This window comes from Clinocottus analis, unplaced genomic scaffold, assembly GCF_023055335.1.
Source record: "Clinocottus analis isolate CAN_PGR_092001 unplaced genomic scaffold, fCliAna1.0.p SCAF_25, whole genome shotgun sequence".
NCBI classification, from domain to species: domain Eukaryota; kingdom Metazoa; phylum Chordata; class Actinopteri; order Perciformes; family Cottidae; genus Clinocottus; species Clinocottus analis.
In genome coordinates this window covers 7,322,059-7,334,823 of record NW_027175987.1, presented here as the reverse complement: position 1 = coordinate 7,334,823, position 12,765 = coordinate 7,322,059, and the positions used below count along the sequence as shown (strand labels likewise).

General features: G+C 41.8%; 1 protein-coding gene across 5 annotated transcripts in view; it reads left to right on the top strand.

The window, feature by feature from the left end:
- patj (PATJ crumbs cell polarity complex component) overlaps positions 1-12,765 on the top strand; it is a 135,757-nt gene that overhangs the window by 52,298 nt on the left and 70,694 nt on the right. For all 5 annotated transcript variants that reach the window (XM_068591182.1, XM_068591180.1, XM_068591181.1 and 2 more), the window contains 5 exons: positions 1,149-1,229; positions 1,309-1,380; positions 2,936-3,113; positions 4,033-4,143; positions 5,834-5,933. In XM_068591182.1, the coding sequence (XP_068447283.1) occupies positions 1,149-1,229; positions 1,309-1,380; positions 2,936-3,113; positions 4,033-4,143; positions 5,834-5,933 (542 nt within the window). The remainder of the gene's footprint in view (positions 1-1,148; positions 1,230-1,308; positions 1,381-2,935; positions 3,114-4,032; positions 4,144-5,833; positions 5,934-12,765) is intronic.

The following is a 12,765-nucleotide window of genomic DNA, read 5'->3' as shown; positions in this document are numbered from 1 at the left end:
GTTTAACAGGTGAGTTGGAAGGGGTGTGTTTTGAGGGCGAGGGGTACAGCAGCTGAGAAGGCCCTGTTGCCCCAGGTCCCGATGATTTTGAGAGTGGTTGTACCGGCGGACCTGAGGCAATGGATTGGGGCGTTGAGGGGGAGGAGGTCAGCAAGGTAGGGAGAAGTCAGTTTGTTTATGGATTTGTAAGTGATGAGTAGTAGTTTGAAGTCTATCCTGTACTTGACCTGAAGCCAGTGGAGGATGTGTAGGACCGGGGTGATATGATCGTAGCGTCAGGTGGAGGTGAGCAGTCGGCGGCAGAGTTTTGGACATATTGAAGTTTATTGAGGATTTTGGTGGGTAAGCCGTAGAGGAAGCTGTTGTAGTAGTCAAGTCTGGAGGAAAGGGAGGCTTGGGTCGAGGATGATGCAGAGGTTGCGGACCTGGGTGGATTCGGTGACAATGGAGCCATCAATATTCAGTGCGAAGGTCTGGCCGGAGCGGGTGAGGAAGTTAGGGCCGATGATGAGTATTTCAGATTTGTTGGAGTTGAGTTTGAGAAAGTTTTGTTGCATCTATAATTTTACTTCAGTGAGACAGATGGTGAGAGTGGAGTGGGTGGCAGAGGTGATGGTCTTGGATGAGAGGTAGAGTTGGGTGTTGTCAGCGTAATAGTGGAAATTGAGACCATGACGACAAATGATTTGTCCAAGGGGAAGGATGTAGATGATGAAGAGGGGATCAAGGACGGAACCTTGGGAAACACTGTAGGGGACTGGGGAGGTGGAGGACTTACAGTTGTTAATGGCAATGAATTGAAGCTGGTCTGAGAGATAGGGGGTGAACGAGGAGAGGGCAGTACCAGTTATGCCAAGGGAGTGCTGGAGACGTGAGAGGAGGATGGAGTTGTTAATGGTGTCAAGGGCGGCGCTGAGGTCAAGGAGGATGAGGAAGTCAGAGTCAGCAGAGAGAAGTATGTTGTTGTTGTTTCAGTGCTAATAACTGAGTTGGGGTCCAGAGAGATGTAAAGAGAATAAAGACAAACCTACTTGTCAGCTCATTTTGCTCAATCAGCTCCCAATTTTTGCATCTCAATTGCTGATTATGAGAAGTCAACAGGTGAAAAATGTTTTTAGTTCTCTCACTGTCTCTCTCTCACCATGCAGGTCCGTCAGGACAATTGATACCGCGAGGAGGAAGAGGCGGAGCCAGGGAGGAGCCTCTCTCCCAATCAGAGGGGGCCACAGGTGAGGAGACAACTGTGTCTTTTAGTTAGAATGAGCAGCCGTAGAAACCCCGTCGCTAACTCTTTGTGTGCGTTCACAGCGACCTTCCTGAAAGAGAGGAGGGCGAGGGAGAGGAAACGCCGGCCTTCAGTCACTGGGGACCCCCCCGCAGGTAACGCATATAACCAACGTGGTGTTTTTGTGTTTGGTTTGTTTTGTCCATTTTCTAACCGCTTCAGCGACGGGACCACACATCATTTCAAGGGCATTTTTGGGCATTTCTTGTACATGTTTTATTCATAGTCGTTTAGAGGCATAAACACAGATCTGAATTGTTTGTTGTTTAATTTTTCCCGGGATCCCCATTTTTAAAGACATATGTCGACAAGGTTTCCTCTTACATTTTATACGGTGAGGAATCTAAACTATTCATGCTCAAAACATTAAAACTGTGCGAACACTTTAGTTGATTATTACATTGATTAAATTGATTATCATCAAAGTAAGCCTATTTTATTTCCAGGCCTTTCGAGAAGAACCTCTGTAGTTGCTTCCTATATCTTTTGTTGCAGATCCTTTAAATATATCACAGAGTAGTCCCCCTGAGATATGGCACTATACATCACTGTTGTTTTCATAGCATTGACCTTAGGTTGGGACCAGGTGGCAACCTCTGGTTCTGCCGAAGTGAAGCTGATGCAAAGTGTCTTAGAACTTGCATTCTCTCTGAGTATCAGGGGGCGACTCTTGTGAATGTATGGAAGTCTATGAGAAAATGACTCTACTTGTTTCTTGATTTATTCCCTCGTTAAATATTGTAAATATGAGTTTATGGTCTTCTTCAAAACAGTGTGATGTTCATTTTGTAAATTATGGTTAATTTAGAGTCAAATAGATAATAAAGCCGGGTATTCTTAAGGGTGGGGCTTACAGTGATTGACAGGTTGCTCCTTTACCAGAGCCACATATGGCATCTCTACGTCACTCCTCCCAAATTTCAATTATGGTAATTTCTCTTCAGTGAATGTACAAAACATGGTAACGGCAAAATTGAGGCTCAAGGCATTAAAATATCAGTTCACAAACCAATAGGTGACATCACGATGACTACTCCCACTTCTTATATATACAGTTCATCTTGGGACCCCTCCTCACCTGCATTGTTTTACCCCTGTTCACTTGTGTTCAATCACAGCCCAAATGTTCAGTTGTGACGCTGAGGTTGATCTTTCCAACAAAGCCAAACAGCACAGGGTGAGATTTAACACAGTTATGGGTCCTTAGATTCAATGAATACACAGTACGTTTTATTCAGACACTTAACAAAGACCAGAATCAGAACTTCCTCTGTCAGACATCCACCGAACCTCCGCATCCACCATCACTTCTTTTTTTCCTCTTCTTTTTGTCTCCTCTTCATCTTCTCCGGTCATCTTGTCTTACTTCCTCCATCATGTTCTCTGTCCCTGGTTGGTTCACTGTACTGTGTTGCCCTCTCCTGGTTACATTTGTCACAGTATACTACTGTTTACTGATGCATGTGTGATACATTGTGTTCTGCAAGCATCAGTCTGTTCTTTTTCTTGAGGAAATAACCAAACACTATTTTACTAAGTTGTTTTGGTGGTTATTCAAACAGAATTTCAAATACCAATAAAATCTTGTAGCCAAGCAGGAATAAAATCTTGTAGCCAAGCGGTAATAAATAGTTTCTTCTGTCCCTGCAGGGTCGAGGTGTGGCCCGAGGACGGCCAGTCTTTGGGTCTGAGCATCGTGGGAGGTCGCCATGTCATCAAGCGTCTGAGGAACGGCGAGGAACTAAAGGGAATCTTCATCAAACAGGTTCTAAAGAGCAGCCCCGCCTCCAAAACACAGTGCCTGAAGACTGGAGACAAGATCCTAGAGGTAGGGCCACACCTAATACCTGGGCCCAATACCTAGTTCTAATACCTGGGCCTAATACCTTGGTCAATACAAGGGTCTAATACCTGAGTCTAATACAAGAGTCAAATACAAGGGTAAAATACAAGGGTCCAATACCTGGGCCTAATACAAGGGTCTAATTCTGTGTTCACACAGAACGCGTCAAGATTTCGACACGCGTCGAGATTACATGCAAAGTCAATGCACTGCTGCGTAGAAGACACCGCGTTGGCCGCCGAGTGTTCGACGCACAAGTTAAAATGTCCCCACTCCAGCAGCAAAAATGCGTGAGTCATAGTTACGTCAGCCAATCCGCTTGTCACCGCCGTTCTACCGGTGCTAAATCAAACTGCTGCTGGCCCCCCTGAAGGAGCGCTGATAGCGGTTGTCATTCAGACGCTGTTGTGGGACTACGGATAATATTATGAATCCAGACACCATGGAGTTTGATGTTCCCACGTATGTGGAATTTACACAACAAGTATAAAGCAGAACTCGTGGTTATTTCTTCTATAGCCGATAGCGAAAAAGATCGCTCTTTTCCCGGAGAGAAGCCACGGAGATAAGCCACGTCCCCTTTATGGCGCCGCGATTAGTCATGCCGCTTTTGGTGTGAACACTCTTTTTTTGATGAGCGTTTCGACACGTTGGGTGTGAACACAGCATAATACCTGGGCCTCATATCTGGGCCTCATATCTTGGCCTAATACCTAGGCCTCATACCTGGGCTTAATACCTGGGCTTAATACCTGGGCTTAATACCTGGGCCTTAATACCTGGGCCTTATACTCCGGGCCCATACCTGAGCCCTGCATCTTCAGTTTGAACATCCAGAATAGACATCAGACAATATTGCAATATGAACCCAAACACTTTATTCCCCTTGTGTGTGTGTGTGCAGGTGTCAGGCGTTGACCTCAGAGTGGCCAGTCACGAGGAGGCCGTCAATGCCATCAAATCGGCCCCGAGCCCCGTCGTCTTCATCGTCCAGAGCCTGTCAGGGACTCCACGGGTACGAACGCACGCACACACCATTAAATAGTATTACAGGAGGAGGCGAGGATATAATCTTTTCTATACTCACCTGTAATTTAACTCATCGTTCAGGATGTGTCCAACCATGGTGAAATTACCAAATATTATGGTCTGTAACGAACATGGACGTTAAGCAGGACAACGCAATAGAGCAGTATTTCTCAAACTGTGCGGGGTATAACAGGTCGGGCGCAAGGGGAAACTTCACATATTACAAAAGTACACAGACATAAAACTAAGTCATTAATAAATACATGGCGGAATGCTAATCTGTGAGTTCGGCTTTTCTGCTGTTGCCTCGATCTAAGCTCAACATTGAGCATTGAGAGTGGTCATGTCAAGCCTGCAACCCCGTTTTAGAGCGGTTTGTAGTGGAAAGCAGACTCATTGCAGCCACTTATACGGCTAAAACATGATGGCTCACACATATATGCACAAATGTTGTTTGTTTTGCAAGAAAAATACTTATTGTTTTCCACAATAAGCAATTTTAGTTATTTTTTGCACAGATATATTTTATCTGCATTGTTCTAACGTAAAAAATATTGCATATTTTATTTGTTTTTGTCTGATGGAGCAATCTGGAGTCTCAAAATGTTGCTATTGCTGTACAAATTCAGCATGGACCATTTTGTTACAATTTTCATGGGGCGGTGGGATATGAACATTTTTCTTCCTCCAAAGTGGGGCGTGACAGAAAGAATTTGAGAAACACTGGGTTAAAGAGACAAAAGGGTAATGTGAGGGAAATTTTTGTAAAAAATTTAGTCATGTATCAGTGGGACGAGAGAATATAATTTTCTCAGATGTCCATCCAGAATTAAAAGTCCATAAATTCTTTTGGAAAACGTATAAAAATAACTCTTCAGAACTGAGAATAATCACATTTTTTCTGTAGTATCAAAGTAATCTGGGGAAAGGGTTCCTATATTTCTGTTATATTTCAATGCAAATATGCCTTTGTGTTAGTACATTTGTAAATTAGCATTTTTTACTTTTTGAACATTTTCTCAATAAAGTACAAGGACGTCGCTTCAGACGGAATTTCAGAGACAAACAGGAAGTCACTGCTGAAACCACCACTGTAAAAATTATTGACCAGGCAGGTGATGTTAAAATCACCCCACACCTACACAGACATAAATCTAGTGGGGTATTAAGAGACACACACAGATTGCAAACGCATAACGTGGTTGGTATTCGCTCAATCCTCACTGTGTGTGTGTGTGTGTGTGTGTGTATGTGTGTGTGTTCGTTCCAGCCTGTGTCTCTAATCGCTCCCAGCTACAATAAATACAAAGGCCGGAGAACAGAGTTTCCGGTAAGAACAGGAACTAATCCTCACGTTCGGTTTCGTGCAACAGTCTATGTTGGTGTGTTTTTGGAACACACTTCCAAAGTTTAAAATTAAATAAAGAACTCCCTGAGCTCTATGGAAAAAATGGGTGAATGTCACAATACTTCCTCTTGCCTCTTCTGTCGTCATCTTTACATTATTCACGAACAAAACAAAAATGGTCTATCTTTCTTGGAGTCTCGTCTTTCCTATAGCATCTAACTGCTCGGTCCAGTCCAGCAGAGGGCGGCAGACACTCAGCACACCGGACTCAGAACTCCTACGGTGTATATTTTCCATTGACTAGTTTCATGGTTTCCTCCTCCTGCAGGCCTCCGGTGCAGCCCTGCCCCCTCTGAGACAACCCCCACCCTACAGACCGCCCAACCAATCGGAGCAGAGCCCAAATTCAGACCTGGAGCAGGCCAAAGGTATCTGATCTTAGAAGGCAAAAATCTCACTGACAATCATTTGGAGGGAACAGGAGGAGTGACTCTGCCCGGCTCAGCTTCACGTTCTGTTCTTCGGGCTGCTTTTTCCAATCCGGAGTTCAAACTAAAACTTCCGGCAAATAAACATGAAGGCAAAGCTCACAGCAGAATAGGAAACAGCCTGCAGGGCCAAACCTTTAATTACTGTAATTGAAATAGTATTTATTTGAATTTTTCTTTTCATCAAATATGGTAATAAGTTTGATTTTTGTAAGAATATTTCTAGTCTAGGATCATTCAGCACTGTGCTTCAGATAAAAATATCTAAACTAAAGGTCAGATTTATATGAACTTCTAGAGGGGAAAAAAAAACAATCATGTTGTTAATGAACAATCTGACTCAAAAAAACCAGAACATTCTGAATAAATAGCATCCTGCAATGTGTTCTATATAAAATGTGTAGAAGTATGGCTAAAATGAATAATAAATACCAATTTATTCATACAGCTCCATGGACTCATATCATAGCTGCAATGTTACGATGATGAATGATCACCCTCTTCTCCACTGGAACAACTCGGCAGTAGATGAGCATTAGGTTAATGGAAATGGCTGTGTGAAAACTTACTGGCACCTCATATTCAAATTGCCAATTATAGTTTAATGTATCTGTACCTGTCATAATGCAGTCCGATTCAACTTTATCAACTCTGCATTAACTTAACTCATAAGATCCTTTTTTTTCCCACCGGAAAGTCAATTGACTTTGTGTGAATCTATATTTTTCTTAACATAAACACTTCCAGTACATTAAAAAAATACAAATAATTAGAGATACATTTGATGAATGAGCAGCTCAGCTGTCTCATAGCGATCAACTCTGCATTAACTTAACTCATAAGATCCTTTTTTTTTCCCACCGGAAAGTCAATTGACTTTGTGTGAATCTATATTTTTCTTAACATAAACACTTCCAGTACCTTAAAAAAATACAAATAATTAGAGATACATTTGATGAATGAGCAGCTCAGCTGTCTCATACCTCAAACGGTCGTCCCTCTCCTGAGAAGCAAAGAGCAACACTTCCAACATTTTAGAGACTAATTACAATGTGCAGAGCCTCACCGAAGTGTTTGCTGACGAAAGCTTGTTGGAGGACATCCAAAAACAGAGGAAGCTGCTGTCTTTCACTAACCTACTTGGTTTTATTCAATAATAATGATAAATGGTTACAAGTATTTAAAACAAATAAAAATGAAAAAGACGTACTAAACTGCCACAGCTTAAGTCTGCAATGAGGCTGATATATAAGCATGCAAAAAGACAACAAAAAAACATGGTATTTTCTTCCCTCATACTCTGGAGTGTTTCCAAGCTCGCTGAACTGCAGGTAGAACCTACTCATATGGTTTCTATGAGTCTAAGTGTAGTGTGTCCGCATGATTAATGTGATTTAATTATTTAACAACTGTCCATTGAATTGGATTCTAGTATCCCAAAACTATGCTCATGAATCAGTCTCTCTGTTTCCTAAAATATATTTCCTTGAAGACTCGCTCGGGTAGGAAACAAAACGGGAATCAGAACAGGAGGTGACCTCAGGCCTGGTGTGTGCATCTATGGAGAAGAATATTGAGTTTCTCCTTATGTGCATGATACAACCCGATAGAAAAAAGAAGTATTTATTTTCAGTCTGATATCCCATGGGAGATATCCCTTTGCCTGGGGAAGATTTTCCACGGCTTTTCCCTCCACTTTGTAGGACTGGGGTATGAAAAGATCTCCAACATTTTCACATTCAAATCTTCCACAATACAATGATATTATTTATTTTTGATTAAGTTCAATGGGCACCAAATCCTTTGAATTTGAACACATATATCCTGCATGGGTTAGTTGCTTCATAACTCCTTCTAGTAGGCCAAGGTTTCCTTCGTCGTCATTGTGTGTGAGAAGTAGACATCTATAATGTCCATTTAGATTGGTAGGTCTTTTAGCACTTCTTCCAAGAGGAATTAAAACACATCGGCAAAGTTTTTTTAATACTTGTGGGAGGAGCGTTTGACCATGGTACCGTCCTTTCCACGTGAATGATGGATTTTGGCTAGATTGGGACGGACTTGAAACCATTGGCCAAATCAATCGATGATTTCAATTTTTTGTTCTGTAAATTCTTGACTGTGTGTGAGGCCTTGTTTAGGGATGTGGAGTCAGAGCAGGATCTCTTGATTATAGCTATCAGATCGTGGAAGTTCAGGTTTGCCAATCCCATGATTGAGGTATTAGTAATGGTGTTTTACTTTGAGATGAGTAATCACTTGGCTCTAAATCCACTCTGTCTTTCAAGGGGCTTCTCTCTCTTTTTGTATCCTCTGATTGTCATCACCTGCAGCAAGGCTCTAACTCCTAGCTAAAGCTCCTTTAAGTTTAAGGTTAAGGGGGATAGTCTGTGTTGTCCTTCTTGGCTTGAATAGGCTACTCTGTTCGATGCAACTATTTACTCTTTACTCAATGCTCCTTAATTACATCTCAGTTTTGGTAATGATAGTTTAATCATTTTTTACCTTAAGATCAAATAAATTGTATGACATCAGTCATTTCTTATGAGAGAAAAGGTTACTCCTCTAGCTTGGCCAACAAGTTTTAATCTGTTTCGCACTACAGTTTCGCCCAGATGGGTCTTACACTAGGTTACTATTTTAACCATAGGTTGTGAGGTTTGTTCAAGGATTTGCGCACTGCTGTGGAGTGCCGGGTGTTGAGTTAGAACAGGAAATACCTCGGGCGAGGGTACATCCCTCGCCTGAGACTTACCCCTTGCCAAGGCCTCTTGTCCTAATGCTAGGGCCTCTCTTCAGAAACTGACCGTGGTTGCATGCATTCAAATTACTGGCTTAATCGGACTGAAATAGAATCATGCCTTTTATGTAAACACCTTTGTTCGAATAATGCAGTCCGACTACGATCCGATTAACACCCCTGGATAACTCGATCCGACTCGGTGGACAAAACGAATATTGCGGCATGTAAACGGTGAATTGGATTATGAACTGGACGATGCGTCTTTGCGCATGCTTGAGACCCCGCCGCCCTTCTCCCTCCTTCCCTCCCTCCCTCCCAGGTTGTGACCCGGAAGTCTGAAGAGACGATAAGTTGTCACTGCCGGGAGCCGACCGGCAGAAACAAACTGCTTACCGTAAAAGTCGGGTTACAAGCCGATACTACCTTCGGTGGGTGTCCCCGCTCGCTCCCCGCGGTAGCCAGCGAGCGTTGCTGCGAGTTCCGTGTTGGCTCTCCGGTAGCTCCCTCTCCATTATCAAATCAGCCAATAGCGCCATTTGCATTCGCTCTACTCCTGTTAACATCATGCACGAATAGTAGAGGGATGTAGCTTCATCTTACCTTGCTCTCCGTTTGCCATCTTTCTCGAAATGTCGATGTTGTTGTTGTTAGTTGTTGTTGGTAATGGTGAAGAGGTCAAGCAGAAATGGCTGTATCACCAATAGTTGTAATGAAAACAGCGCCACCTATCGCATCGTCTATGACATGCTTTCGGCCAATGATTCGATTTATTCACTGCCATGTATATTAGGATAAGGATAAGCAGTTGCCCCAAAAGATAGCATAGTCGACTAAAGCAAGATCTGAATTGATACCATCATGGAAAGGCACTGACTGTAGCACTTCTAACTTTTTAGAGAGCTATTGTGCACAATGAATCTGAGAGGCAGGTGTATATTCCAGATATAGACAAACATTGGTTCCACAGGAATCAATGGAGTGGAGAGAGTAGAAACATCCGTTAGGATACTGTGTACAGTTTTCTTAAGATGTATCTTGGTCGTGGTTGTCCTTGGTGAATGCACTATGCCTTACAGTATTGTGTGTTGGCTCAGAGCTGACTCATACAACTTCTGAAAGTGACCATCTGCCATGTTGGAGTACAGAGAGAGAGAGGTTGGTTTGTTGGTGAGTAAACACTTGCAAGCTGTTTTTGTGTGTGTGTGTGTGTGTGTGTGTGTGTGTGTGTGTGTGTGTGTGTGTGTGTGTTCCGTGGTCTCCTGCCAGACAGCAGTCACTGACTCTACAATTAGTCAGCTTTTCAGTTCTGGCCAAGTTTGCTTTCTCTCTATCTATATCTATCTATCTATCTATCTCTCTCTCTCACTCACTCACTCACACACACACTCTCTCTCTCTCGCTCTCGCACTCGCTCTCTCTCTCGCTCTCTGACTTTCAATACCGTGACTAGTCATCTGGGTTATTTCAGGGCTCTGCTCGGTTGTCAGACAGGTTTACCTGTACATTGAGGGAAGATGGTTCACTGGTCCTTAACCTTTAACTTATTGTGTCTTGTGTGTGTTTTTGTGTCATTATTTGATGGAGCTGCAGATATGATTACAGAGTATGTCTTGCTGTGAGCTTTACTGGTTTGTATTGAAGTACAGTCGATGGTGACGGAAAATGTTATAATTCTGTCTAAATAAAAGTTGTTTTAAGTCTCGTTCTCTGAGGCGGCATAATGTTAACCTGAAAGCTCAGTGTTAGGTTCTAAAGGGCCTTTAATGCATTCACTGCCAGGTTAAAACTCCCCGAGGCTGTGATGGTCAGGCTCAGGTAGATGCGGCTCATGGTGTGTGCTATGGTGGTACTTCCCAGAGTAAAGTGGTATTTGTTCTGCTGGCAGCTGGGCCTTTTTTGAAAAATCACCTTTTTTTTTTTCAGGTTTACCAGGGCAGTAAATTCTCTCTCTCTCTTTCTTTATCTCTCTCGCTTTCGCTCTCCCCTCTCTCTCTCTCTCTCTCTCTCTCTCTCTCTCTCTCTCTCTCTCTCTCTCTCTCTTGTATCGTGTCCTTGAGACACTTGAGTCTGCATGCTGTCTGAGTTCCCATCAGCGTCTGTAGGGCTCAGCTGTTGATGTTTTCTGGTTTTACCCCTCAAACAAGCTTTAAGTGGGTCGCTACATGTCTCAACAGGCTCTCACACAAACCCGCACACAAATACAAATGTGAGTTTCTCAATTTATGCAATAAAACATCCGTTCGTCTTAAGTATCTATATTTATCCCATAGTATCAGTGGCCCCCTTTTTACACCTTGCATTAAAATACATTTTGAGTTATACAATCTGGATATAAGACGCATTTTATAATAAAGTGTCAAGGTTTTTTTTATGAATTTCTCAGAGTATATCATAGGATGTCAGTTTATTATAAACTACGAATGTGTCTCAAATTATCTGTTCATCTCAGAGGATCTCAATATATCTCAGAATGTCTCAGTATATCTTAAGAGTTTATCAATTTACCTCACTATCTGAATTCATGTCTGCTATCTCAGTATATTTTAGATTGCCTCAAAGCTTTTGGCAAAGTATGTCTGTGTATACCCATTTATCTTCAGGTATTTCAGCATCTCACTTTATCTCTCAGTACTTTGTGTATCTCAGTCACACTTTATAATTTAGTGTCACTCTTTATTGTGTCTCAAACCAGTATCTTTATTTCTGAGTATTTACATGGATGTCTCTGTAAAATCACCCTCAGACTATCTCTGTGTTCCTATATGTATCTCAATGTCTCACTCCGTCTTGCAGTCTGTGTATGTTTTGGGGTGAGACTCTTGGTTGGCAGACAGGCGATCAGTGCGTTAATGTGTATGTTTCTATCTTTGCAGGGCTTGTTTGAACCAGCAATCCCGTCCCGTCCCGTGCTTGTTACAGCGCAGAATGGAGGAACGTCTTTATTTACTTTTATTCCGCTCGGTTCTCTTTAGTCTTTCTCCCTCTGGTTTTGGGGCTTTTTCTTGCTGCCTCTTCCTCCCTCTGATCTCAATGCGTTTGGTTTGGTGCATCCAAAGTGGGCGGACGTGGGCTTCAGTGTTTATTATTTTCCTGGCTGCGGGTTGGAGGCTTTAGCTGTTTGTTGAACTAGCTTGCTGCTGGTTTCATTTGTGGTTTGGTGATTCTGAGCAGGGGCCTGAATGAGATGTTTGGTGAAAGATGTTCTTTTTAAATCTCATGTACTTTTTTGTGATAGTACCAGGTGGAAATGTTTTTTGTCTTCTGGACTTCTTTACCAATTATGATTTATTATTTTCATTTGGAATAATTGGAAAATATGTTACATAACAGCTATAAGCTGGAGTAGTGCATTAGTACACCAGCAAGTTAAACCCAATTACAACTTTTGGAATCCAATTCATACTGGAAATATATTCACTGGGGATCTCTTGCAATTTTGGACTTTACTCTCCATGTCTGTCAAAAGAAAACTCTGTATTTTGGTCAGCATTTACTGATCAAATCCCAATAATTTATTTATGAAAACAGAACAGCGAAACAACTGACTGAGCTGAATTTGATACTGTAGAAAGTCTGTGGAACCATGGTAAATATGGTTTTGGGTAAAATATTGGCAGTCATTGGTGTTGGAAATGTTTTACTAGAGAGATAATAAATGTGTAAAAGTGTGGATACTTAAAATGTTTTAAACATAAATTACTCACAAGGTCTTTAATGAAAATTAAATGGTTATTTTAAATTAAGAACAAATATTGTGATATCCTTGTTATTCAGGCTCAGCTGCATTTATTTTAATGTGTTGTTCATTTCAATTTGTGATATTTGACTGTTAATTCAAAGCAGATTAAAACGTGTTAATAAATAAAACTTCCTGTTAAAAGCAAAATAAATTAAAGTTTTCAATAAAATAACACGATAAATGAATTCTGGGACAGCTAAGGCTCACTCCTCATTTGTCTTTTGCCTGTACTGTGGTATATTGATGATATTTAATGCAGAGTCCAGTCCATCTTGGACTTGAGTCTGGAC